The 27,376-nt window shown below is 52.4% G+C and overlaps 2 protein-coding genes across 2 annotated transcripts; both read left to right on the top strand.

The window, feature by feature from the left end:
* Positions 1 to 7,028: 7,028 nt before the first annotated feature.
* On the top strand, positions 7,029 to 11,211 carry LOC144246187 (serine/threonine-protein kinase pim-1-like). Its single transcript, XM_077782646.1, is given in 6 exon segments — positions 7,029 to 7,038; positions 9,313 to 9,416; positions 9,509 to 9,559; positions 9,851 to 10,217; positions 10,610 to 10,786; positions 11,108 to 11,211. Coding segments are annotated over 6 exon segments (813 nt in total).
* A 5,649-nt stretch (positions 11,212 to 16,860) lies between these two features.
* Positions 16,861 to 26,879, top strand: LOC144246188 (serine/threonine-protein kinase pim-1-like). The gene is given in 7 exon segments (XM_077782647.1): positions 16,861 to 16,870; positions 19,145 to 19,248; positions 19,341 to 19,391; positions 19,683 to 20,049; positions 20,442 to 20,618; positions 20,940 to 21,022; positions 26,745 to 26,879. Coding segments are annotated over 7 exon segments (927 nt in total).
* The last annotated feature ends 497 nt before the right edge of the window (positions 26,880 to 27,376 follow it).

Here is a 27,376-nt window from a genome sequence, read left to right on the forward strand (position 1 = left end):
TGCCTTGCCGGAGCCTCTGCAGCACCCACTTTCCGAGTCCCACGCAGGACTGAGAACCCAAAAAATAAAACAACCAACCGATTGTGGTGTGTCAAGGCTGGTCCTTGTCAGCAACTTCAGCTAAAGAAACGTCTTGGGAAAAGGGGGAATCAGAGTGCTGCCTTCAGCCTTTGTCAAGCTTTCCATGCCTGCCCTCCCGGCTGGTTCTTTATATCTTCAAGCTCAGGCCCTAGTACGGGTAGGAGGGGCTTTGCCCAGCCAAGAAATGCAGCAGTGGAACAACAGCTGCCCTTGTGTCGTGGTTTGACACGGAAAGAGAATTTTTTTCCAGAAGGAAGAGGTCAATTTAGATATTGACCAATTGAAGGTGAACACGCCTCTGAGAACACAGAGGGGTTAAAAGCAGAATTCCCAGGGGAACTCGCTCTCTTTGGTTCCGGTGAGCATGCAGTGCAAACTCTCCCCTGCCCAGCCGTGGCTGGGTGGGGGAAGGGAAGTCCCATGGCCTGAAAGGTAGGCCCCAAGGGTGGTGGATGGACTGGAACCTGGCTGGCCCCTGCAGATGGAAGGGTGGAAGAAATCTAAGATGTCTCTGTTCCCCGCCGCCCAGAGTTTCTCTCCCGAGAGGGAGAGAGAAAAGAGACAGTGGCAGATTTGTCAGCAATTTCACCGTGAGGAAGGAGGAGCGGGGGGAGCTGCAAGGTGCCCAGTGCGTGGGAGTTGCCGGAGTCTGAGCATCGAGTCATCCCTGGGAGTTCGGACTTTTAACCCTTCCTTGAGAAATGAAAGCTTGTGAATTTTTCCTTCCCCTCCTCGGTTTGAAAGAGAGGAAGAGGGACACCTTGGACCCTGGGATGTTGGAAGGAGGAATTCTGGATGGGAGGGGGACAAGGAGTGGCATTTGGCTGGACTTTTCCGTGTTAGCCACAACCTGAACCAATCTTCTCCTTCAAGAGGGACTGTGTTTTGGGAGGATGCCAGTGAGTCAAGAGACCTCCTTCAGCTGGGAAAAAGACAAAATTGAACAGAGAAAAGGTTAGGGAGGTTGTGGTGGCATCCCCCTGTCCTGGAAAGGAAAGAGAAGAGAAGAAGATCTCTGTTCTTGAGCCCTCGGCCCCAGGGGAAAATGGGGCCGGACTGTGGTCCCAAACAATGAAAACTGAACTGTTGTTTTTCTCCTCTCTTGGCAGGGCATCCTTGAAAGGAAAAATCCTAAAAGCAGTCTGTCCATCCATGCACTGGTGGTGAGAGCACTGTGCATGGAAAGGAGAAGGGTCACCATGGCAAACTTTTTCTCCGGGTGGTGCCATGTGTGACATGGAAACACAGGATGTGGAGCTGTGTTTCTTGGGGGGTCTGTGGCACAGGAGAGACTCTGTTCCCTCGATGGACTGAGTATCGATTGTTTGGAGGGTGGAAACCTGATTGGGGTCCAGATTGTGTCTCACTGTGGTTTGTTGGAGTTGGGTGGTGGGGGAGGAATGTTTTGCAAGGTTTTCATTTGATCTTTGTGTGGGTTTTTTTTTCCCTTCTTTAGTTTTCTCTTTTCTTTTGTAGTAGTAGTATAATAAAGTTTTTTTTCTGTTATTAAGCTTGGGCCTGCTTTGCTCTATTCTAGATTCCACTTCACAGCATTCAAGGGAGGGATCACATTTTCATGGGGGCACTGGCATTGTGCCAGTGTCAAGCCATGACACCTTGCAAAGTGGCAGGGCTTCTTGGTGTCTCTTGAAGCGACACACAGGTCCATGTGTGAATTCCAAGGGTTATTTGGTTTCAGAGACAGAGACGTTCCTCTCTTACCAGAACTCTGAGGAGAGCCAGAAGCTACAAAATATCATTTCAGGTTGAGCCCTGCTGAGCTCTTTTTTTTTCTTCCTATGAAATGGGATGCAGGGCTAGGCGCTTGACCAGCTTAGTGTGCACCATCCTAAGTCATGTGCATGGAGCCCACAGGAAATGTTGAGATGCCAGAGTCATTCCCACAGTGCTGGTCTCATTTTACCCCCCAAAAATATCTTCTGCTGCCTTAAAAACAACCAATGGTAATGGAAAGTGCAGTAACCAGTCACAGGAAAGCACCCAGCTGCCTGCCTGTGGAGGGTGCCATCTACTAAACCTGTGCCACATTCAGAAAATAGTGTGGCTGCCTCTGCGAGGCAACAGCGCATTCTCCTGCTCTCATTCCCACTGTCAGAGCAAAACTGGAACCAAGCCATCCCATTCCATCACAATCACCCTTACGCTGAAAAGGTGAAGCCCTGATCTCAGGAATGCCATTCGTGGCAGAGGTTTTCCGGGAGTGAAAGCATCCTCCCTTCCCAGAGGTATTGCAAGTTCCCCCTCTCCCCACTCCTTTCCATCCATAAATTGAACACTGACAATCCAGAAATGTTATACACCACATTCCTGGGATGTATTTTTTTTCTTTAGGTAGATCTAAAACAAGCTGGAAGTTGTTCAGCATCTTCTGCCCTCTTCAAGTGAGCATTTGTAACTTTTCTTCCTACAATAATCCAACCAAACTGCTTGGTTACTCCTTGTCCTAGATTGCAAGGCAATGTGTGTATTCTCTCTGCCACCTGTTGGAGGTGTGGCAGTTATCTTCTGTCCATTGTGCAGTTTTCTTTATCTCTTCTACAAACCAATCCTCCCTCTGGGGAGACATCTGCTGGTAATGGGCCATGGAGTGGCCCTGCATGGCTGATAAAATTATATCATCTCACTGGGAGATCTTCTGCCCAGGGGGAGGAACCAAGTATTCCTAACTGGGTATAATCAGAGATTTTGGGACACCAGGGCAGCCTTTCTCCCAACTGGATTCCCGGAGGTGCAGCTTTCTTCGCCACTGGATTCCCAGAGGAAGACCAGGCCCATCTATACCACTACTGGGCCTTCAGAAGAAAACTCCACCTTTCTACAGGATCCCTGCTCCAGCAGAAGCACAGCTGGAACTGCAGGAGCACCGCAGCCACCATTTAGTGGGATGCTGCCACCACCCTGACCCACAGGGTGTCAGGTCTTATTCTGACTCTCTCACTCGTTTCTTTTTGTTGAGCTTTGTCCTATTACATTTGTATTTTTGAGTTTTCCTAGTAAAGAACTGTTATGGTTTGACACTGGCACAATGCCAATGCTCCCATGAAAATGTGATCCCTCCCTTGAATGCTGTGAAGTGGAATTTAGAGCAGAGCAAAACAGGCCTAAGCTTGATAACAGAAAAAAAAACTTTATTAAGCTACTACTACAAAAGAAAAGAGAAAGGAAAAAAGGGAAAGAAAAAATACACAAAGATCAAATGAAAACCTTGCAAAGCATTCCTCTCCCTACCACCCAACTCTAACAAACTACAGTGAGACACAATCTAGACCCCACTCAGGTTTTTACCTTCTAAACGATCGATACTCAGCCCCTTCGAGGGAGGCAGGAGTCTCTCTTGTGGCACAGACTCTTGAAGAAAATACAGATCTACATCTTGTGTTTCTATGTCACACATGGCACCGCCCGGAGAAAAGTTTGCTATAGTGACCTTCTCTTTTCTATGCACAGTGCTCTCACCACCAATGCATGGATGGACAAACTGCTTTTAGGATATTTCCTTTCAAGGATGCCCTGCCAAGAGGGGAGAAAAACAACAGTTCAGTTTTTCATTGTTTGGGTCCACTGTCCCCCCTATTTTCCCATTTCCCCTAGAGCTGAGGGTTTAAAAACAGAGATCTTCTTCTCTTCTCTTTCCTTTAAAGACAGGGGGCGCCACCACAAACCCTCTAACTTTTTTCTCTGTTCACTTCTGTGTCTTCCCAGCTGAAACAGGTCTCTTGACTCACTGGCATTTTCTCAAAATACAGTCTCTCTTAAAAGAAGATTAGTTCAGTTTGTGGCTAACACGGAAAAGTCCAGTCAAAAGCCACTCCTTGTCCCCCTCCCATCTAGAATTTCTCCTTCTAACATCCCAGGGTCTAAGGTGTCTCTCTTCCTCTCTTTCAAACCGAGGAGGGGAAGGAAAAATTCACAAAGCTTTCATTTCTCAAGAAAGGGTTAAAAGTTCAAACTCTGCACAGATGGCTCGATGCCCAGACTCCGGCAACTCCCACGCACTGGGCACCTTGCAGCTCCCCCTGCTCCTCCTTCCTGACAGTGAAATTGCTGACAAAACTGCCGCTGTCTCTTTCTCTCTCTCTCTCGGGAGAGAAACTCTGGCGGGGGGGGAACGGAGACATCTTAGATTTCTTCCACCCTTCCATCTGCAGGGGCCAGCCCGGTTCCAGTCCCTCCACCCTTCGGCCTTACCTCCGTCAGGCCATGGGCCTTCCCCTCCCCACCCAGCCACGGGCCGGGCGGGGGAGGCTGCACTACACACTGACCAGAACTAAAGAGAGCGAGTTCCCCTGGGAATTCTGCTTTTAACCCCTCTATATTCCCAGAGGCGTGTCCACCTTCAATTGGTTAATATCTAAATTGATCTCTTCCTTCTGGAAAAAATTCTCTTTCCGTGTCAAACTACGACACTCTACCCTTTGCTTCGGAGAACACTGATTACAAAAAAAAAAAAAAATCAGTATCAAAATTACATTTAACACATTCTATATGAAACAGCAACTTATACTAAATTTCTACCCTAATTTATTTCAAAACTTAACACATGCTTTGCTTTTATTCTTCTTTGATTTCATCTTACAGCTTTTATGTTATCACTATCTTATCTTGTCTTATTTGATTTTATTTTATTTTTCCCGGTCAGGGAACCAAAAATGTCATGGTTTGACACTGGCACAATGCCAGTACTCCTATGAAAATGTGATCCCTCCCTTGAATGCTGTGAAGTGGAATTTAGAACAGAGCAAAACAGGCCTAAGCTTAAAAACAGAAAAAAAAAACTTTATTAAGCTACTACTACAAAAGAAAAGAGAAAGGAAAAAAGGGAAAGAAAAAATATACAAAGATCAAATGAAAACCTTGCAAAGCATTCATCTTCCTACCACCCAACTCTAACAAACTACAGTGAGACAAATCTAGACCCCACTCAGGTTTTTACCTTCTAAACGATCGATACTCAGCCCTTCGAGGGAGGCAGGAGCCTCTCTTGTGGCACAGACTCTTGAAGAAAATACAGCTCTACATCTTGTGTTTCTATGTGTTTCTTGTGTATCTTGTGTTTCTCTGCGGGGGGACGGAGACATCTTAGATTTCTTCCACCCTTCCATCTGCAGGGACCAGCCCGGTTTCAGTCCCTCCACCCTTCGGCCTTACCTCCGTCAGGCCATGGGCCTTCCCCTCCCCACCCAGCCCCGGGCCGGGCGGGGGAGGCTGCACTACACACTGACCAGAACTAAAGAGAGCGAGTTCCCCTGGGAATTCTGCTTTTAACCCCTCTATATTCCCAGAGGTGTGTTCACCTTCAATTGGTTAATATCTAAATTGACCTCGTCCTTCCGGAAAATATTATCTTTCCGTATCAAACTAGGACAAGAACTGTTATTCCCATATCTTCACCCGAGAGCCTTTTAATTTTAAAATTATAATGATTTGGAGGGAGGGGGTTTACATTTTCCGTTTCAGGGGAGGCTTCTGCCTTCTTTAGCAGACACCTGTCTTTTCAAACAAAGACACTGCTCCAAGTAGTTGTTGCTGGAAGATTTTGCTGTGCTTCCCCATTATTTAACCCAATTTAAATTTAACCCAAGTGAAATAAGTACTATTTTGCAAATATTGAAACGTCTATATTTGAAGTTCTCAACATACTACAGAGATTGGATAGGTTATTTTCAAACTCTAACGGTGATATTGACCACAGAATATCAATAAATAGGAACTATCAGACAAAAGTTTATCTAATACACACCCTCAAAAAGCCTCAATTTTCTTTTTCTTTTCTATTCTGGAAGAAACAAATTTACCAGCAATGCCATGCATCCAACAAAGTGACCCAGGCAGGCTGATGATCCTTCAGATTCCAGTTTTCAAGGGTGACTCTAGTTGGACACTGCTTGGAGCACTGCTCACACAGTGCTCATGTTAGGATGAAGTTCACAGAATACAGTGTTTTATTAATTTGCCTTGAAGGGGCAATTTCTTCCATAAAACTTCCAAGATTTCTCCGGGAACAGAAGGGATCACGCTGTGCTGTGCAAGGCTACCATGATTTAAGAGTCCAGATTACCTTGCCATATTTAAATAACCTTGTCATTAACAGCAAAGGAGCGGTGCAATTCCCAAGGCTGCGTAAGAAAAGGATGTGTGTAGATCCAGCTCTGAAACAAAGCCCAGCTACAAGGTACTTTTGTTTGCTAGGTTTGCAGAGAGCCTTTTTCTCCTGCCCAGACCATCCTCTCCAGGATAACTGCAACAAAACCAAAACACACACTCACCAACACAACTCAGCCAAACCTGCCAGGAAGACCAATGCATTCAGCTGCTTCTACAAAACATCAGCTTACACTTTTCTACTTTAAAAACTAACAGAATATTTACATGCAAGATTTCTTAAAAAGTGGCTATATCCAATAATTTAAAAAAAGCTTCAACATAATACCAAGCTTGTCACCAGCTGCATAGGTCATACTATCAATCCTCTTTATTTCATTCTCCTTTGAAAACAAAATTCCAAAGAGCTCTTGAAATTCATTTTTAAGAGCGCCTTTTGTATCCTTTATTCACTCTTAAAGATAACCATGGAACAAGTAACGAAATAGCTGAAGGAAAATTAGCAGTGTTTTATTTGTCCTGAACCTAAGAATTTAGAACCTTACATTTTTACAAACATGATTTTATACAAAGTATAGGCAATGAAGTTTTCCATCCCCACTAAAGAAAAGGATGTGGCCTGAACCACGGCTGCAGCACCCCCAAGGCTGTAACTGCTCTGCCAGGGGTTCTTCCATGGTCATGGCTCTCAGGTGCTCCAGCACGACCCCAGGCACAGGCACTGATGTTTCGAGGGCTACCTGCTGAGCATGGCCTAATCCACAGCCACAGAGGCTTCAGGTTTATCCCTGGGCCACAGTCCCTTCTTGGGCATGGAAACAACCATGGCCACAGGTACTCTGAGAGATTCCTGCTCTGCCATGGGCTTATTCCCAGCCACGGATGCCTGCTCCTGTCTGGGCTCATCCACAGGTCACAGATCCCTCGACTGGAGCTCACACCACTGGAGTTCCAGCAGCACAGAAACAGCAGCGATGTCCTGGCCTGGTCTCATGGATGATGGGAAGGAAAAGCAGGTTCTATTTCAGGGTTTTAAGTGGAGTTTTGATCCTGTCCCTCACAGAATACACCTGGAGCAGGTGTCCAGCTGTGTGACACACAGAAAGGGTGTGCTGGGTGAAGAATGGGCAGATGTACTGGCTTTCAGTGGGATAGGATCCATTTTCTTCCCAGGGAGCGGCAAAGAGCTGGGTTTGGATTCAGCACGGGAATATGGTGGATAGCACACAGATGTCTTGGATGTTGCTGAGTGGGGCTTGCCCTCCTCAAGGACTTTGCAGTGTCACATTGGACAACCCATGTCCCGTGCTCTGCCAGCAAGGAGGTGAGACCATCAACATTCCCCTCCTCATCCCTGTGTCCTACGTAAAGAAGAATCTTCCACCCGCTCTGCTCCAGAGAGCTGGCAAGTGCCCCTAGGGAGCCCCCTCATCCCTCCTGGGGCACTGCGGAGGGCGGGGCCGAGGCAGGGCTGTGACTGCACAAAGGGGCAGAGCGCTGGCGTGAGGCAGGGCTGTGATGTCCCAGGGCTGTGCTGGCCGCAGCACTGTGACATCGCTGTGACATCACCGCGCTGTCGCTGTGTGAGACGGGCCAGCGCCCGCAGCTGCCAGTGCAGTCGCGACGGGACGTGCCGGAGCCATGGGTGACGGTGACGTCCTGCTGACCGTGCTTCTCCTGCTGCTGGCCGCCGTGGCTGTCTGGTGGGCCTTTGGCCACCGGCAACCACGGGGCCGGCGGACACGGAGAGGGAAGTGGAGGAAGCGCCCCAGGGTCCAGCCCAGAGGCTCACGGAGGAAGCGAGGAGCCCCTGCGGCTCCCAGGTTCCCCAGGCCTCGGGCGACTCCTGGCAAGCGGCCACGTGCTCCCGCCAGCCCCCTGGGCAGCCCCTGCAGCTGCGGCCCCTGCCTGGCAGAGGCCCGGGAGCTGCAGGAACTGATGCTGCACCTCGGGGATGGCAACGGGACACGTGAGCCACTCTACTCTGGGATGTGGCAGGCATTGTGGAAAGAACTGGAGGAGCTGCGGAACCAAGGCCACCTGCCCTGCTGTGGCTTAGCCAGCTCCTCCAGAAGCCTCCATCCCGTCCACAGGCTGCTCCCAGCAAGTTTCTCCATCCCTGGGAGAGCCTCAAGGCCTGCAAGGATGGCACAGCAGGGGAGAGACATCACCATCCATGCAGGAAGCTCAGGCTGTCAGAGACCCTGCATCCAGCCAGGAGCCTCTGCTATCTCTGACAGCCTGCATCCCTTGCTGAGGCTCAGTGAGACCTGTCAGCCTGCGGAAGGAGCAGAGCCCGTGGACAGGTCTCCCAGCTCCCTTGGACTCTGGGACTTCAACAACACAGGGAACATCCTGACCCTTGACGTGGCAAGGGAAAGCGCAGAAGTCCAACTGGGAGCCCAGCCCGATGCAGGGGAGCCTGCTCAGGAGCAGCTGGCGGGGCAGCAAGCGTCCTGGAGCCAGCAGTGGGCATCCCACAGCAGCCAGGACAGCCAGGACGCTCTTCTGGTTCTGCCCGCCAGCAACAGCCCCAGCCTGGTGGTGGAGACGGGCCTCCAGACAGCACGGAGGTTCCTCCATCTGCAGGAAGCTGCCCCAAGACAGCCCTCGAGGCAGCCAAGGCCTTTCTAGTAGCAGGTGAGATCTCCCGAGGAGCTGCCTGCGGCTCCCCCGGGGCTCTGGAGGGGCGAGGCCAGGCCAGGCCAGGGCCCCTGCGAGCAGCCTAGTCGCCGGCTGTTTCCAGTGCCTCCGACGGCACGGCTTGAAAAAGCCCTGTCTGCCTTGCAGCCGCTCCTGGGATCCCCCTGTGCCAAGGCTCGGGCTGCAGCCCCGGCCGTCGTCAGGAGCAGAGCCCAGCCCACGCCGCCGGGGACAGCGACGGTGCCGCCCTGCCCCGCTGCCCCGGGGCTGCCGCAGCCGCCTGTGCGCGCTGCCCCGGCCCGGCTCTGCCGCTCGCCAGCCCGGCGGCTGCAGGGCGGTGGCCGCTGCCCGGCGCGCAGCAGGAAGCAGGTGAGAGCGCGGCGGCCGCGGGGGCCCGGCCCGCTTCACTCGCGGGCACTTGCGGGGGGTTCTGGGCGCAAGGCTGATGGCTTCTCTCGGCCGCAGGGCAACAGAGGCAGCGGCAGGAGCTGTACCTGTGGGGCCCGCAGCTGGGCAGCGGCGGCTTCAGCACCGTCTACTCGGGCATCCGCCTCTCGGACGGGAGCCCGGTGAGTGGCCGCCACGGCCGGGCGGGGCAGGAGGGGCAGCGGCGGGGAGCGGCAGGGCTGGAGCTCAGCCCTCCTCTCTCCGTGGCTCGCAGGTGGCCATCAAACGCGTGGCCCGGGAGAGCGTCCTGCAGTGGGACGAGCTGGTGAGTGAACGGGGCCAGCGGGACAGAGCGGGGCGTGGCGGGCAGGGAGAATCCCGGGGCGGGCTCAGCGTGCGGAGCCGCAGCCCCGCGGGCCTGGGCACACCGGAGAGCGGAGCTGGGGCCGGGCAGCGGCACCCCCGAGCATCCCCCGGGCGGGAGGAAGCGCAAGCGCCTGGGAGGCTGCGCCAGGGGGCACTGGGGCATCCCGGGCAGGGCGCAGCGCAGCCCCAGGGCTGCTGCAGCAGCAGCAGCAGCAGGCTGCTGCAGGCACTGACTTTCTCCTGCTCACAGCCCGACGGCACCCGCGTGCCCTTGGAGGTGGTGCTCATGGAGAAGGTGGGCTCTGGCTGCCAGAATATCATCCAGCTCCTGGACTGGTTTTAGCTGCCTGACAGCTTCGTGCTGGTCCTGGAGCGTCCGGAGGCATCGCAGGATCTCCTGCAGTTCCTGCAGGAGCAGGGCTGCCTGTGCGAGGAGCAGGCGCGCTGGCTTTTCTGCCAGGTGCTGGAGGCAGTGCGGCACTGCACCGCCTGCGGCGTCCTGCACCGGGACATCAAGCCAGAGAACCTCCTGGTGAACCCGGAGAGCGGCCACCTGAAGCTCATTGACTTCGGCTGCGGCACCTTCCTCCAGGAGCGGGCCTTCACGGGCTTTGCCGGTGAGCCCATGGCCTGGGCCCTGCTCCCGGTGCCAGGCACCGCACGGCCCCGTTCCCTCCTGGGCTGCGGGCTGCGTCCTTCAGCCGGCCGCCTTTAGGAACGGGGCGGATGCTGAGCCCCAGGAGCCGGCTGCTGGCCCTGCCGACAGAGGGGGGGCAAAAGCGGCTCCCGGCCCCTGGGCTCAGCAGGCCCACGAGGGCCTGGGCTGCTCCGCTGGCCTTCTTGGCCTTGCGGAATGGTTTCGTGCCTTTGGCCAGCTGGCTGGGGGACGCGGGGTGGCCTCGGGGGGAAGCTGTGGCTACGGCCGCAGCCCCTGCCTCGGCCAGGAGGCCGGCGCCAGGCTCTGGAAGGCAGCAGCCTGCGCCCGGCCAGCGCCGCCTGTCTCCCCTAGGAACGCGCGTGTACAGCCCGCCCGAGTGGATCTGGCTCGGCTGCTACCACGGCCACGCGGCCACCATCTGGTCCCTGGGCGTGCTGCTGTACGTCATGGTCTGCGGGAGCCTCCCCTTCCAGGATGAGCCTGACATCGTGCTGGGCAAGCTCGTCTTCCGGCAGCAGCTCTCTCCAGGTGGGTGTCCGGCCTCAAGCCGGCGGGCTTTGGCAGCTGGCGGCGCGCAGCTCGGCGCGGCCCTCACCAGCTCCGCGGGACGTGGATCTGCCCTCCAGGGCCGGCCGCAGGAGGGGCCCGTGCCGACGGGGTCAGCGCGGCACGGGCGGCCGGAGGAGGCGGCCGTGTCCCGCCGTGCCGCTCTCCTGCGTGGGGCAGAGCCGGTCGGGAGCCCGGCACGGCCCAGAGCCCGGCACAACATGGCCCGGGCCCCGCGGGCGACGGGGGCAGCTGGGCAGGAGACTCTGCCGGTGACCGGCGCTTTCTGCCTTCTCCCCCCAGAGGTCCAGCACCTGATCCAATGGTGTTTGGCCAAGCACCCTGCGGACAGGCCGGAGCTGGAGGAGATCTCATGCCACCCTTGGGTGCGGGGCCAGCGCTTTTGATGCCTTGCCGGAGCCTCTGCAGCACCCACTTTCCGAGTTCCACGCAGGACTGAGAACCCGAAAAATAAAACAACCAACCCATTGCGGTGTGTCAAGGCTGGTCCTTGTCAGCAACTTCAGCTAAAGAAACGTCTTGGGAAAAGGGGGAATCAGAGTGCTGCCTTCAGACTTTGTCAAGCTTTCCATGCCTGCCCTCCCGGCTGGTTCTTTATATCTTCAGCTCAGGCCCTAGTGCGGGTAGGAGGGGCTTTGCCCAGCCAAGAAATGCAGCAGTGGAACAACAGCTGCCCTTGCAAAGTGGCAGGGCTTATTGGTGTCTCTTGAAGCGACACACAGGTCTTCTTGGTGTCTCTTGAAGCGACACACAGGTCCATGTGTGAATTCCAAGGGTTATTTGGTTTCCGGGACAGAGACGTTCCTCTCTTAGCAGAACTCTGAGGAGAGCCAGAAGCTACAAAATATCATTTCAGGTTGAGCCCTGCTGAGCTCTTTTTTATTTCTTCCTATGAAATGGCAGGCAGGGCTAGGCGCTTGACCAGCTTGGTCTGCACCATCCTAAGTCATGTGCATGGAGCCCACAGGAAATGTTGAGATGCCAGAGTCATTCCCACAGTGCTGGTCTCATTTTACCCCCCAAAAATATCTTCTGCTGCCTTAAAAACAACCAATGGTAATGGAAAGTGCAGTAACCAGTCACAGGAAAGCACCCAGCTGCCTGCCTGTGGAGGGTGCCATCTACTAAACCTGTGCCACCTTCAGAAAATAGTGTGGCTGCCTCTGCGAGGCAACAGCACATTCTCCTGCTCTCATTCCCACTGTCAGAGCAAAACTGGAAGCAAGCAATCCCATTCCATCACAACCACCCTTACGCTGAAAAGGTGGAGCCCTGATCTCAGGAATGCCATTTGTGGCAGAGGTTTTCCAGGAGTGAAAGCATCCTCCCTTCCCAGAGGTATTGCAAGTTCCCCCTCTCCCCACTCCTTTCCATCCATAAATTGAACACTGACAATCCAGAAATGTTATACACCACAACCCTGGGATGTATTTTTTTCTTTAGGTAGATCTAAAGCAAGCTGGAAATTGTTCAGCATTTTCTGCCCTCTTCAAGTGAGCATTTGTAACTTTTCTTCCTACAATAATCCAACCAAACTGCTTGGTTACTCCTTTTCCTAGATTGCAAGGCAATGTGTGTATTCTCTCTGCCACCTGTTGGAGGTGTGGCAGTTATCTTCTGTTCATTGGGCAGTTTTCTTTATCTCTTCTACAAACCAATACTCCCTCTGGGGAGAAATCTGCTGGTAATGGGCCATGGAGTGGCCCTGCATGGCTGATAAAATTATATCATCTCACTGGGAGATGTTCTGCCCAGGGGGAGGAACCAAGTATTCCTAACTGGGTATAATCAGAGATTTTGGGACACCAGGGCAGCCTTTCTCCCAACTGGATTCCCGGAGGTGCAGCTTTCTTCGCCACTGGATTCCCAGAGGAAGACCAGGCCCATCTATACCACTACTGGGCCTTCAGAAGAAAACTCCACCTTTCTACAGGATCCCTGCTCCAGCAGAAGCACAGCTGGAACTGCAGGAGCACTGCAGCCACCATTTAATGGGATGCTGCCACCACCCTGACCCACAGGGTGTCAGGTCTTATTCTGACTCTCTCACTCGTTTCTTTTTGTTGAGCTTTGTCCTATTACATTTGTATTTTTGAGTTTTCCTAGTAAAGAACTGTTATGGTTTGACACTGGCACAATGCCAATGCTCCCATGAAAATGTGATCCCTCCCTTGAATGCTGTGAAGTGGAATTTAGAGCAGAGCAAAACAGGCCTAAGCTTAATAACAGAAATAAAACTTTATTAAGCTACTACTACAAAAGAAAAGAGAAAGGAAAAAAAGGGAAAGAAAAAATACACAAATATCAAATGAAAACCTTGCAAAGCATTCCTCTTCCTACCACCAAACTCTAACAAACTACAGTGAGACACAATCTAGACCCCAATCAGGTTTTTACCTTCTAAACAATCGATACTCAGCGCCTTCGAGGGAGGCAGGAGTCTCTCTTGTGGCACAGACTCTTCAATACAGATCTACATCTTGTGTTTCTATGTCACACATGGCACCGCCTGGAGAAAAGTTTGCTATAGTAACCCTCTCTTTTCTATGCACAGTGCTCTCACCACCAATGCATGGATGGACAGACTGCTTTTAGGATTTTTCCTTTCAAGGATGCCCTGCCAAGAGAGGAGAAAAACAACAGTTCAGTTTTTCATTGTTTGGGTCCACTGTCCCCCCTATTTTCCCATTTCCCCTAGAGCTGAGGGTTTAAAAACAGAGATCTTCTTCTCTTCTCTTTCCTTTAAAGACAGGGGGCGCCACCACAAACCCTCTAACTTTTTTCTCTGTTCACTTCTGTGTCTTCCCAGCTGAAGGAGGTCTCTTGACTCACTGGCATTTTCTCAAAATACAGTCTCTCTTAAAAGAAGATTAGTTCAGTTTGTGGCTAACACGGAAAAGTCCAGTCAAAAGCCACTCCTTGTCCCCCTCCCATCTAGAATTTCTCCTTCTAACATCCCAGGGTCTAAGGTGTCTCTCTTCCTCTCATTTAAACTGAGGAGGGGAAGGAAAAATTCACAAAGCTTTCATTTCTCAAGAAAGGGTTAAAAGTTCAAACTCCGCACGGATGGCTCGATGCCCAGACTCCGGCAACTCCCACGCACTGGGCACCTTGCAGCTCCCCCTGCTCCTCCTTCCTGACAGTGAAATTGCTGACAAAACTGCCGCTGTCTCTTTCTCTCTCTCTCTCGGGAGAGAAACTCTGGCGGGGGGGGAACGGAGACATCTTAGATTTCTTCCCCCCTTCCATCTGCAGGGGCCAGCCCGGTTCCAGTCCCTCCACCCTTTGGCCTTACCTCCGTCAGGCCATGGGCCTTCCCCTCCCCACCCAGCCACGGGCCGGGCGGGGGAGGCTGCACTACACACTGACCAGAACTAAAGAGAGCGAGTTCCCCTGGGAATTCTGCTTTTAACCCCTCTGTGTTCTCAGAGGCGTGTCCACCTTCAATTGGTTAATATCTAAATTGATCTCTTCCTTCTGGAAAAAATTCTCTTTCCGTGTCAAACTACGACACTCTACCCTTTGCTTCGGAGAACACTGATTACAAAAAAAAAAAAAATCAGTATCAAAATTACATTTAACACATTCTATATGAAACAGCAACTTATACTAAATTTCTACCCTAATTTATTTCAAAACTTAACACATGCTTTGCTTTTATTCTTCTTTGATTTCATCTTACAGCTTTTATGTTATCACTATCTTATCTTGTCTTATTTGATTTTATTTTATTTTTCCCGGTCAGGGAACCAAAAATGTCATGGTTTGACACTGGCACAATGCCAGTACTCCTATGAAAATGTGATCCCTCCCTTGAATGCTGTGAAGTGGAATTTAGAACAGAGCAAAACAGGCCTAAGCTTAATAACAGAAAAAAAAAACTTTATTAAGCTACTACTACAAAAGAAAAGAGAAAGGAAAAAAGGGAAAGAAAAAATATACAAAGATCAAATGAAAACCTTGCAAAGCATTCATCTTCCTACCACCCAACTCTAACAAACTACAGTGAGACACAATCTAGACCCCACTCAGGTTTTTACCTTCTAAACGATCGATACTCAGCCCTTCGAGGGAGGCAGGAGCCTCTCTTGTGGCACAGACTCTTGAAGAAAATACAGATCTACATCTTGTGTTTCTATGTGTTTCTTGTGTATCTTGTGTTTCTCTGCGGGGGGACGGAGACATCTTAGATTTCTTCCACCCTTCCATCTGCAGGGACCAGCCCGGTTTCAGTCCCTCCACCCTTCGGCCTTACCTCCGTCAGGCCATGGGCCTTCCCCTCCCCACCCAGCCCCGGGCCGGGCGGGGGAGGCTGCACTGAACGCTGACCAGAACTAAAGAGAGCGAGTTCCCCTGGGAATTCTGCTTTTAACCCCTCTATATTCCCAGAGGTGTGTTCACCTTCAATTGGTTAATATCTAAATTGACCTCGTCCTTCCGGAAAAAATTATCTTTCCGTATCAAACTAGGACAAGAACTGTTATTCCCATATCTTCACCCGAGAGCCTTTTAATTTTAAAATTATAATGATTTGGAGGGAGGGGGTTTACATTTTCCGTTTCAGGGGAGGCTTCTGCCTTCTTTAGCAGACACCTGTCTTTTCAAACAAAGACACTGCTCCAAGTAGTTGTTGCTGGAAGATTTTGCTGTGCTTCCCCATTATTTAACCCAATTTAAATTTAACCCAAGTGAAATAAGTACTATTTTGCAAATATTGAAACGTCTATATTTGAAGTTCTCAACATACTACAGAGATTGGATAGGTTATTTTCAAACTCTAACGGTGATATTGACCACAGAATATCAATAAATAGGAACTATCAGACAAAAGTTTATCTAATACACACCCTCAAAAAGCCTCAATTTTCTTTTTCTTTTCTATTCTGGAAGAAACAAATTTACCAGCAATGCCATGCATCCAACAAAGTGACCCAGGCAGGCTGATGATCCTTCAGATTCCAGTTTTCAAGGGTGACTCTAGTTGGACACTGCTTGGAGCACTGCTCACACAGTGCTCATGTTAGGATGAAGTTCACAGAATACAGTGTTTTATTAATTTGCCTTGAAGGGGCAATTTCTTCCATAAAACTTCCAAGATTTCTCCGGGAACAGAAGGGATCACGCTGTGCTGTGCAAGGCTACCATGATTTAAGAGTCCAGATTACCTTGGCATATTTAAATAACCTTGTCATTAACAGCAAAGGAGCGGTGCAATTTCCAAGGCTGCGTAAGAAAAGGATGTGTGTAGATCCAGCTCTGAAACAAAGCCCAGCTACAAGGTACTTTTGTTTGCTAGGTTTGCAGAGAGCCTTTTTCTCCTGCCCAGACCATCCTCTCCAGGATAACTGCAACAAAACCAAAACACACACTCACCAACACAACTCAGCCAAACCTGCCAGGAAGACCAATGCATTCAGCTGCTTCTACGAAACATCAGCTTACACTTTTCTACTTTAAAAACTAACAGTATAAATATACATGCAAGATTTCTTAAAAAGTGGCTATATCCAATAATTTAAAAAAAGCTTCAACATAATACCAAGCTTGTCACCAGCTGCATAGGTCATACTATCAATCCTCTTTATTTCATTCTCCTTTGAAAACAAAATTCCAAAGAGCTCTTGAAATTCATTTTTAAGAGCGCCTTTTGTATCCTTTATTCACTCTTAAAGATAACCATGGAACAAGTAACGAAATAGCTGAAGGAAAATTAGCAGTGTTTTATTTGTCCTGAACCTAAGAATTTAGAACCTTACATTTTTACAAACATGATTTTATACAAAGTATAGGCAATGAAGTTTTCCATCCCCACTAAAGAAAAGGATGTGGCCTGAACCACGGCTGCAGCACCCCCAAGGCTGTAACTGCTCTGCCAGGGGTTCTTCCATGGTCATGGCTCTCAGGTGCTCCAGCACGACCCCAGGCACAGGCACTGATGTTTCGAGGGCTACCTGCTGAGCATGGCCTAATCCACAGCCACAGAGGCTTCAGGTTTATCCCTGGGCCACAGTCCCTTCTTGGGCATGGAAACAACCATGGCCACAGGTACTCTGAGAGATTCCTGCTCTGCCATGGGCTTATTCCCAGCCACGGATGCCTGCTCCTGTCTGGGCTCATCCACAGGTCACAGATCCCTCGACTGGAGCTCACACCACTGGAGTTCCAGCAGCACAGAAACAGCAGCGATGTCCTGGCCTGGTCTCATGGATGATGGGAAGGAAAAGCAGGTTCTATTTCAGGGTTTTAAGTGGAGTTTTGATCCTGTCCCTCACAGAATACACCTGGAGCAGGTGTCCAGCTGTGTGACACACAGAAAGGGTGTGCTGGGTGAAGAATGGGCAGATGTACTGGCTTTCAGTGGGATAGGATCCATTTTCTTCCCAGGGAGCGGCAAAGAGCTGGGTTTGGATTCAGCACGGGAATATGGTGGATAGCACACAGATGTCTTGGATGTTGCTGAGTGGGGCTTGCCCTCCTCAAGGACTTTGCAGTGTCACATTGGACAACCCATGTCCCGTGCTCTGCCAGCAAGGAGGTGAGACCATCAACATTCCCCTCCTCATCCCTGTGTCCTACGTAAAGAAGAATCTTCCACCCGCTCTGCTCCAGAGAGCTGGCAAGTGCCCCTAGGGAGCCCCCTCATCCCTCCTGGGGCACTGCGGAGGGCGGGGCCGAGGCAGGGCTGTGACTGCACAAAGGGGCAGAGCGCTGGCGTGAGGCAGGGCTGTGATGTCCCAGGGCTGTGCTGGCCGCAGCACTGTGACATCGCTGTGACATCACCGCGCTGTCGCTGTGTGAGACGGGCCAGCGCCCGCAGCTGCCAGTGCAGTCGCGACGGGACGTGCCGGAGCCATGGGTGACGGTGACGTCCTGCTGACCGTGCTTCTCCTGCTGCTGGCCGCCGTGGCTGTCTGGTGGGCCTTTGGCCACCGGCAACCACGGGGCCGGCGGACACGGAGAGGGAAGTGGAGGAAGCGCCCCAGGGTCCAGCCCAGAGGCTCACGGAGGAAGCGAGGAGCCCCTGCGGCTCCCAGGTTCCCCAGGCCTCGGGCGACTCCTGGCAAGCGGCCACGTGCTCCCGCCAGCCCCCTGGGCAGCCCCTGCAGCTGCGGCCCCTGCCTGGCAGAGGCCCGGGAGCTGCAGGAACTGATGCTGCACCTCGGGGATGGCAACGGGACACGTGAGCCACTCTACTCTGGGATGTGGCAGGCATTGTGGAAAGAACTGGAGGAGCTGCGGAACCAAGGCCACCTGCCCTGCTGTGGCTTAGCCAGCTCCTCCAGAAGCCTCCATCCCGTCCACAGGCTGCTCCCAGCAAGTTTCTCCATCCCTGGGAGAGCCTCAAGGCCTGCAAGGATGGCACAGCAGGGGAGAGACATCACCATCCATGCAGGAAGCTCAGGCTGTCAGAGACCCTGCATCCAGCCAGGAGCCTCTGCTATCTCTGACAGCCTGCATCCCTTGCTGAGGCTCAGTGAGACCTGTCAGCCTGCGGAAGGAGCAGAGCCCGTGGACAGGTCTCCCAGCTCCCTTGGACTCTGGGACTTCAACAACACAGGGAACATCCTGACCCTTGACGTGGCAAGGGAAAGCGCAGAAGTCCAACTGGGAGCCCAGCCCGATGCAGGGGAGCCTGCTCAGGAGCAGCTGGCGGGGCAGCAAGCGTCCTGGAGCCAGCAGTGGGCATCCCACAGCAGCCAGGACAGCCAGGACGCTCTTCTGGTTCTGCCCGCCAGCAACAGCCCCAGCCTGGTGGTGGAGACGGGCCTCCAGACAGCACGGAGGTTCCTCCATCTGCAGGAAGCTGCCCCAAGACAGCCCTCGAGGCAGCCAAGGCCTTTCTAGTAGCAGGTGAGATCTCCCGAGGAGCTGCCTGCGGCTCCCCCGGGGCTCTGGAGGGGCGAGGCCAGGCCAGGCCAGGGCCCCTGCGAGCAGCCTAGTCGCCGGCTGTTTCCAGTGCCTCCGACGGCACGGCTTGAAAAAGCCCTGTCTGCCTTGCAGCCGCTCCTGGGATCCCCCTGTGCCAAGGCTCGGGCTGCAGCCCCGGCCGTCGTCAGGAGCAGAGCCCAGCCCACGCCGCCGGGGACAGCGACGGTGCCGCCCTGCCCCGCTGCCCCGGGGCTGCCGCAGCCGCCTGTGCGCGCTGCCCCGGCCCGGCTCTGCCGCTCGCCAGCCCGGCGGCTGCAGGGCGGTGGCCGCTGCCCGGCGCGCAGCAGGAAGCAGGTGAGAGCGCGGCGGCCGCGGGGGCCCGGCCCGCTTCACTCGCGGGCACTTGCGGGGGGTTCTGGGCGCAAGGCTGATGGCTTCTCTCGGCCGCAGGGCAACAGAGGCAGCGGCAGGAGCTGTACCTGTGGGGCCCGCAGCTGGGCAGCGGCGGCTTCAGCACCGTCTACTCGGGCATCCGCCTCTCGGACGGGAGCCCGGTGAGTGGCCGCCACGGCCGGGCGGGGCAGGAGGGGCAGCGGCGGGGAGCGGCAGGGCTGGAGCTCAGCCCTCCTCTCTCCGTGGCTCGCAGGTGGCCATCAAACGCGTGGCCCGGGAGAGCGTCCTGCAGTGGGACGAGCTGGTGAGTGAACGGGGCCAGCGGGACAGAGCGGGGCGTGGCGGGCAGGGAGAATCCCGGGGCGGGCTCAGCGTGCGGAGCCGCAGCCCCGCGGGCCTGGGCACACCGGAGAGCGGAGCTGGGGCCGGGCAGCGGCACCCCCGAGCATCCCCCGGGCGGGAGGAAGCGCAAGCGCCTGGGAGGCTGCGCCAGGGGGCACTGGGGCATCCCGGGCAGGGCGCAGCGCAGCCCCAGGGCTGCTGCAGCAGCAGCAGCAGCAGGCTGCTGCAGGCACTGACTTTCTCCTGCTCACAGCCCGACGGCACCCGCGTGCCCTTGGAGGTGGTGCTCATGGAGAAGGTGGGCTCTGGCTGCCAGAATATCATCCAGCTCCTGGACTGGTTTTAGCTGCCTGACAGCTTCGTGCTGGTCCTGGAGCGTCCGGAGGCATCGCAGGATCTCCTGCAGTTCCTGCAGGAGCAGGGCTGCCTGTGCGAGGAGCAGGCGCGCTGGCTTTTCTGCCAGGTGCTGGAGGCAGTGCGGCACTGCACCGCCTGCGGCGTCCTGCACCGGGACATCAAGCCAGAGAACCTCCTGGTGAACCCGGAGAGCGGCCACCTGAAGCTCATTGACTTCGGCTGCGGCACCTTCCTCCAGGAGCGGGCCTTCACGGGCTTTGCCGGTGAGCCCATGGCCTGGGCCCTGCTCCCGGTGCCAGGCACCGCACGGCCCCGTTCCCTCCTGGGCTGCGGGCTGCGTCCTTCAGCCGGCCGCCTTTAGGAACGGGGCGGATGCTGAGCCCCAGGAGCCGGCTGCTGGCCCTGCCGACAGAGGGGGGGCAAAAGCGGCTCCCGGCCCCTGGGCTCAGCAGGCCCACGAGGGCCTGGGCTGCTCCGCTGGCCTTCTTGGCCTTGCGGAATGGTTTCGTGCCTTTGGCCAGCTGGCTGGGGGACGCGGGGTGGCCTCGGGGGGAAGCTGTGGCTACGGCCGCAGCCCCTGCCTCGGCCAGGAGGCCGGCGCCAGGCTCTGGAAGGCAGCAGCCTGCGCCCGGCCAGCGCCGCCTGTCTCCCCTAGGAACGCGCGTGTACAGCCCGCCCGAGTGGATCTGGCTCGGCTGCTACCACGGCCACGCGGCCACCATCTGGTCCCTGGGCGTGCTGCTGTACGTCATGGTCTGCGGGAGCCTCCCCTTCCAGGATGAGCCTGACATCGTGCTGGGCAAGCTCGTCTTCCGGCAGCAGCTCTCTCCAGGTGGGTGTCCGGCCTCAAGCCGGCGGGCTTTGGCAGCTGGCGGCGCGCAGCTCGGCGCGGCCCTCACCAGCTCCGCGGGACGTGGATCTGCCCTCCAGGGCCGGCCGCAGGAGGGGCCCGTGCCGACGGGGTCAGCGCGGCACGGGCGGCCGGAGGAGGCGGCCGTGTCCCGCCGTGCCGCTCTCCTGCGTGGGGCAGAGCCGGTCGGGAGCCCGGCACGGCCCAGAGCCCGGCACAACATGGCCCGGGCCCCGCGGGCGACGGGGGCAGCTGGGCAGGAGACTCTGCCGGTGACCGGCGCTTTCTGCCTTCTCCCCCCAGAGGTCCAGCACCTGATCCAATGGTGTTTGGCCAAGCACCCTGCGGACAGGCCGGAGCTGGAGGAGATCTCATGCCACCCTTGGGTGCGGGGCCAGCGCTTTTGATGCCTTGCCGGAGCCTCTGCAGCACCCACTTTCCGAGTTCCACGCAGGACTGAGAACCCGAAAAATAAAACAACCAACCCATTGCGGTGTGTCAAGGCTGGTCCTTGTCAGCAACTTCAGCTAAAGAAACGTCTTGGGAAAAGGGGGAATCAGAGTGCTGCCTTCAGACTTTGTCAAGCTTTCCATGCCTGCCCTCCCGGCTGGTTCTTTATATCTTCAGCTCAGGCCCTAGTGCGGGTAGGAGGGGCTTTGCCCAGCCAAGAAATGCAGCAGTGGAACAACAGCTGCCCTTGCAAAGTGGCAGGGCTTATTGGTGTCTCTTGAAGCGACACACAGGTCTTCTTGGTGTCTCTTGAAGCGACACACAGGTCCATGTGTGAATTCCAAGGGTTATTTGGTTTCCGGGACAGAGACGTTCCTCTCTTAGCAGAACTCTGAGGAGAGCCAGAAGCTACAAAATATCATTTCAGGTTGAGCCCTGCTGAGCTCTTTTTTATTTCTTCCTATGAAATGGCAGGCAGGGCTAGGCGCTTGACCAGCTTGGTCTGCACCATCCTAAGTCATGTGCATGGAGCCCACAGGAAATGTTGAGATGCCAGAGTCATTCCCACAGTGCTGGTCTCATTTTACCCCCCAAAAATATCTTCTGCTGCCTTAAAAACAACCAATGGTAATGGAAAGTGCAGTAACCAGTCACAGGAAAGCACCCAGCTGCCTGCCTGTGGAGGGTGCCATCTACTAAACCTGTGCCACCTTCAGAAAATAGTGTGGCTGCCTCTGCGAGGCAACAGCACATTCTCCTGCTCTCATTCCCACTGTCAGAGCAAAACTGGAAGCAAGCAATCCCATTCCATCACAACCACCCTTACGCTGAAAAGGTGGAGCCCTGATCTCAGGAATGCCATTTGTGGCAGAGGTTTTCCAGGAGTGAAAGCATCCTCCCTTCCCAGAGGTATTGCAAGTTCCCCCTCTCCCCACTCCTTTCCATCCATAAATTGAACACTGACAATCCAGAAATGTTATACACCACAACCCTGGGATGTATTTTTTTCTTTAGGTAGATCTAAAGCAAGCTGGAAATTGTTCAGCATTTTCTGCCCTCTTCAAGTGAGCATTTGTAACTTTTCTTCCTACAATAATCCAACCAAACTGCTTGGTTACTCCTTTTCCTAGATTGCAAGGCAATGTGTGTATTCTCTCTGCCACCTGTTGGAGGTGTGGCAGTTATCTTCTGTTCATTGGGCAGTTTTCTTTATCTCTTCTACAAACCAATACTCCCTCTGGGGAGAAATCTGCTGGTAATGGGCCATGGAGTGGCCCTGCATGGCTGATAAAATTATATCATCTCACTGGGAGATGTTCTGCCCAGGGGGAGGAACCAAGTATTCCTAACTGGGTATAATCAGAGATTTTGGGACACCAGGGCAGCCTTTCTCCCAACTGGATTCCCGGAGGTGCAGCTTTCTTCGCCACTGGATTCCCAGAGGAAGACCAGGCCCATCTATACCACTACTGGGCCTTCAGAAGAAAACTCCACCTTTCTACAGGATCCCTGCTCCAGCAGAAGCACAGCTGGAACTGCAGGAGCACTGCAGCCACCATTTAATGGGATGCTGCCACCACCCTGACCCACAGGGTGTCAGGTCTTATTCTGACTCTCTCACTCGTTTCTTTTTGTTGAGCTTTGTCCTATTACATTTGTATTTTTGAGTTTTCCTAGTAAAGAACTGTTATGGTTTGACACTGGCACAATGCCAATGCTCCCATGAAAATGTGATCCCTCCCTTGAATGCTGTGAAGTGGAATTTAGAGCAGAGCAAAACAGGCCTAAGCTTAATAACAGAAATAAAACTTTATTAAGCTACTACTACAAAAGAAAAGAGAAAGGAAAAAAAGGGAAAGAAAAAATACACAAATATCAAATGAAAACCTTGCAAAGCATTCCTCTTCCTACCACCAAACTCTAACAAACTACAGTGAGACACAATCTAGACCCCAATCAGGTTTTTACCTTCTAAACAATCGATACTCAGCGCCTTCGAGGGAGGCAGGAGTCTCTCTTGTGGCACAGACTCTTCAATACAGATCTACATCTTGTGTTTCTATGTCACACATGGCACCGCCTGGAGAAAAGTTTGCTATAGTAACCCTCTCTTTTCTATGCACAGTGCTCTCACCACCAATGCATGGATGGACAGACTGCTTTTAGGATTTTTCCTTTCAAGGATGCCCTGCCAAGAGAGGAGAAAAACAACAGTTCAGTTTTTCATTGTTTGGGTCCACTGTCCCCCCTATTTTCCCATTTCCCCTAGAGCTGAGGGTTTAAAAACAGAGATCTTCTTCTCTTCTCTTTCCTTTAAAGACAGGGGGCGCCACCACAAACCCTCTAACTTTTTTCTCTGTTCACTTCTGTGTCTTCCCAGCTGAAGGAGGTCTCTTGACTCACTGGCATTTTCTCAAAATACAGTCTCTCTTAAAAGAAGATTAGTTCAGTTTGTGGCTAACACGGAAAAGTCCAGTCAAAAGCCACTCCTTGTCCCCCTCCCATCTAGAATTTCTCCTTCTAACATCCCAGGGTCTAAGGTGTCTCTCTTCCTCTCATTTAAACTGAGGAGGGGAAGGAAAAATTCACAAAGCTTTCATTTCTCAAGAAAGGGTTAAAAGTTCAAACTCCGCACGGATGGCTCGATGCCCAGACTCCGGCAACTCCCACGCACTGGGCACCTTGCAGCTCCCCCTGCTCCTCCTTCCTGACAGTGAAATTGCTGACAAAACTGCCGCTGTCTCTTTCTCTCTCTCTCTCGGGAGAGAAACTCTGGCGGGGGGGGAACGGAGACATCTTAGATTTCTTCCCCCCTTCCATCTGCAGGGGCCAGCCCGGTTCCAGTCCCTCCACCCTTTGGCCTTACCTCCGTCAGGCCATGGGCCTTCCCCTCCCCACCCAGCCACGGGCCGGGCGGGGGAGGCTGCACTACACACTGACCAGAACTAAAGAGAGCGAGTTCCCCTGGGAATTCTGCTTTTAACCCCTCTGTGTTCTCAGAGGCGTGTCCACCTTCAATTGGTTAATATCTAAATTGATCTCTTCCTTCTGGAAAAAATTCTCTTTCCGTGTCAAACTACGACACTCTACCCTTTGCTTCGGAGAACACTGATTACAAAAAAAAAAAAAATCAGTATCAAAATTACATTTAACACATTCTATATGAAACAGCAACTTATACTAAATTTCTACCCTAATTTATTTCAAAACTTAACACATGCTTTGCTTTTATTCTTCTTTGATTTCATCTTACAGCTTTTATGTTATCACTATCTTATCTTGTCTTATTTGATTTTATTTTATTTTTCCCGGTCAGGGAACCAAAAATGTCATGGTTTGACACTGGCACAATGCCAGTACTCCTATGAAAATGTGATCCCTCCCTTGAATGCTGTGAAGTGGAATTTAGAACAGAGCAAAACAGGCCTAAGCTTAATAACAGAAAAAAAAAACTTTATTAAGCTACTACTACAAAAGAAAAGAGAAAGGAAAAAAGGGAAAGAAAAAATATACAAAGATCAAATGAAAACCTTGCAAAGCATTCATCTTCCTACCACCCAACTCTAACAAACTACAGTGAGACACAATCTAGACCCCACTCAGGTTTTTACCTTCTAAACGATCGATACTCAGCCCTTCGAGGGAGGCAGGAGCCTCTCTTGTGGCACAGACTCTTGAAGAAAATACAGATCTACATCTTGTGTTTCTATGTGTTTCTTGTGTATCTTGTGTTTCTCTGCGGGGGGACGGAGACATCTTAGATTTCTTCCACCCTTCCATCTGCAGGGACCAGCCCGGTTTCAGTCCCTCCACCCTTCGGCCTTACCTCCGTCAGGCCATGGGCCTTCCCCTCCCCACCCAGCCCCGGGCCGGGCGGGGGAGGCTGCACTGAACGCTGACCAGAACTAAAGAGAGCGAGTTCCCCTGGGAATTCTGCTTTTAACCCCTCTATATTCCCAGAGGTGTGTTCACCTTCAATTGGTTAATATCTAAATTGACCTCGTCCTTCCGGAAAAAATTATCTTTCCGTATCAAACTAGGACAAGAACTGTTATTCCCATATCTTCACCCGAGAGCCTTTTAATTTTAAAATTATAATGATTTGGAGGGAGGGGGTTTACATTTTCCGTTTCAGGGGAGGCTTCTGCCTTCTTTAGCAGACACCTGTCTTTTCAAACAAAGACACTGCTCCAAGTAGTTGTTGCTGGAAGATTTTGCTGTGCTTCCCCATTATTTAACCCAATTTAAATTTAACCCAAGTGAAATAAGTACTATTTTGCAAATATTGAAACGTCTATATTTGAAGTTCTCAACATACTACAGAGATTGGATAGGTTATTTTCAAACTCTAACGGTGATATTGACCACAGAATATCAATAAATAGGAACTATCAGACAAAAGTTTATCTAATACACACCCTCAAAAAGCCTCAATTTTCTTTTTCTTTTCTATTCTGGAAGAAACAAATTTACCAGCAATGCCATGCATCCAACAAAGTGACCCAGGCAGGCTGATGATCCTTCAGATTCCAGTTTTCAAGGGTGACTCTAGTTGGACACTGCTTGGAGCACTGCTCACACAGTGCTCATGTTAGGATGAAGTTCACAGAATACAGTGTTTTATTAATTTGCCTTGAAGGGGCAATTTCTTCCATAAAACTTCCAAGATTTCTCCGGGAACAGAAGGGATCACGCTGTGCTGTGCAAGGCTACCATGATTTAAGAGTCCAGATTACCTTGGCATATTTAAATAACCTTGTCATTAACAGCAAAGGAGCGGTGCAATTTCCAAGGCTGCGTAAGAAAAGGATGTGTGTAGATCCAGCTCTGAAACAAAGCCCAGCTACAAGGTACTTTTGTTTGCTAGGTTTGCAGAGAGCCTTTTTCTCCTGCCCAGACCATCCTCTCCAGGATAACTGCAACAAAACCAAAACACACACTCACCAACACAACTCAGCCAAACCTGCCAGGAAGACCAATGCATTCAGCTGCTTCTACGAAACATCAGCTTACACTTTTCTACTTTAAAAACTAACAGTATAAATATACATGCAAGATTTCTTAAAAAGTGGCTATATCCAATAATTTAAAAAAAGCTTCAACATAATACCAAGCTTGTCACCAGCTGCATAGGTCATACTATCAATCCTCTTTATTTCATTCTCCTTTGAAAACAAAATTCCAAAGAGCTCTTGAAATTCATTTTTAAGAGCGCCTTTTGTATCCTTTATTCACTCTTAAAGATAACCATGGAACAAGTAACGAAATAGCTGAAGGAAAATTAGCAGTGTTTTATTTGTCCTGAACCTAAGAATTTAGAACCTTACATTTTTACAAACATGATTTTATACAAAGTATAGGCAATGAAGTTTTCCATCCCCACTAAAGAAAAGGATGTGGCCTGAACCACGGCTGCAGCACCCCCAAGGCTGTAACTGCTCTGCCAGGGGTTCTTCCATGGTCATGGCTCTCAGGTGCTCCAGCACGACCCCAGGCACAGGCACTGATGTTTCGAGGGCTACCTGCTGAGCATGGCCTAATCCACAGCCACAGAGGCTTCAGGTTTATCCCTGGGCCACAGTCCCTTCTTGGGCATGGAAACAACCATGGCCACAGGTACTCTGAGAGATTCCTGCTCTGCCATGGGCTTATTCCCAGCTGCGGATGCCTGCGGGTGTCCTGCTCCTGTCTGGGCTCATCCACAGGTCACAGATCCCTCGACTGGAGCTCACACCACTGGAGTTCCAGCAGCACAGAAACAGCAGCGATGTCCTGGCCTGGTCTCATGGATGATGGGAAGGAAAAGCAGGTTCTATTTCAGGGTTTTAAGTGGAGTTTTGATCCTGTCCCTCACAGAATACACCTGGAGCAGGTGTCCAGCTGTGTGACACACAGAAAGGGTGTGCTGGGTGAAGAATGGGCAGATGTACTGGCTTCAGTAGGATAGGATCCATTTTCTTCCCAGGGAGCGGCAAAGAGCTGGGTTTGGATTCAGGACGGGAATGTGGTGGATAGCACACAGATGTCTTGGATGTTGCTGAGTGGGGCTTGCCCTCCTCAAGGACTTTGCAGTGTCACATTGGACAATCCATGTCCCGTGCTCTGCCAGCAAGGAGGTGAGACCATCAACATTCCCCTCCTCATCCCTGTGTCCTACGTAAAGAAGAATCTTCCACCCGCTCTGCTCCAGAGAGCTGGCAAGTGCCCCTAGGGAGCCCCCTCATCACTCCTGGGGCAATGCGGAGGGCGGGGCCGAGGCAGGGCTGTGACTGCACAAAGGGGCAGAGCGC

Source organism: Lonchura striata, chromosome 4, assembly GCF_046129695.1.
Source record: "Lonchura striata isolate bLonStr1 chromosome 4, bLonStr1.mat, whole genome shotgun sequence".
In the NCBI taxonomy this organism is placed as follows: Eukaryota; Metazoa; Chordata; class Aves; order Passeriformes; family Estrildidae; genus Lonchura; species Lonchura striata.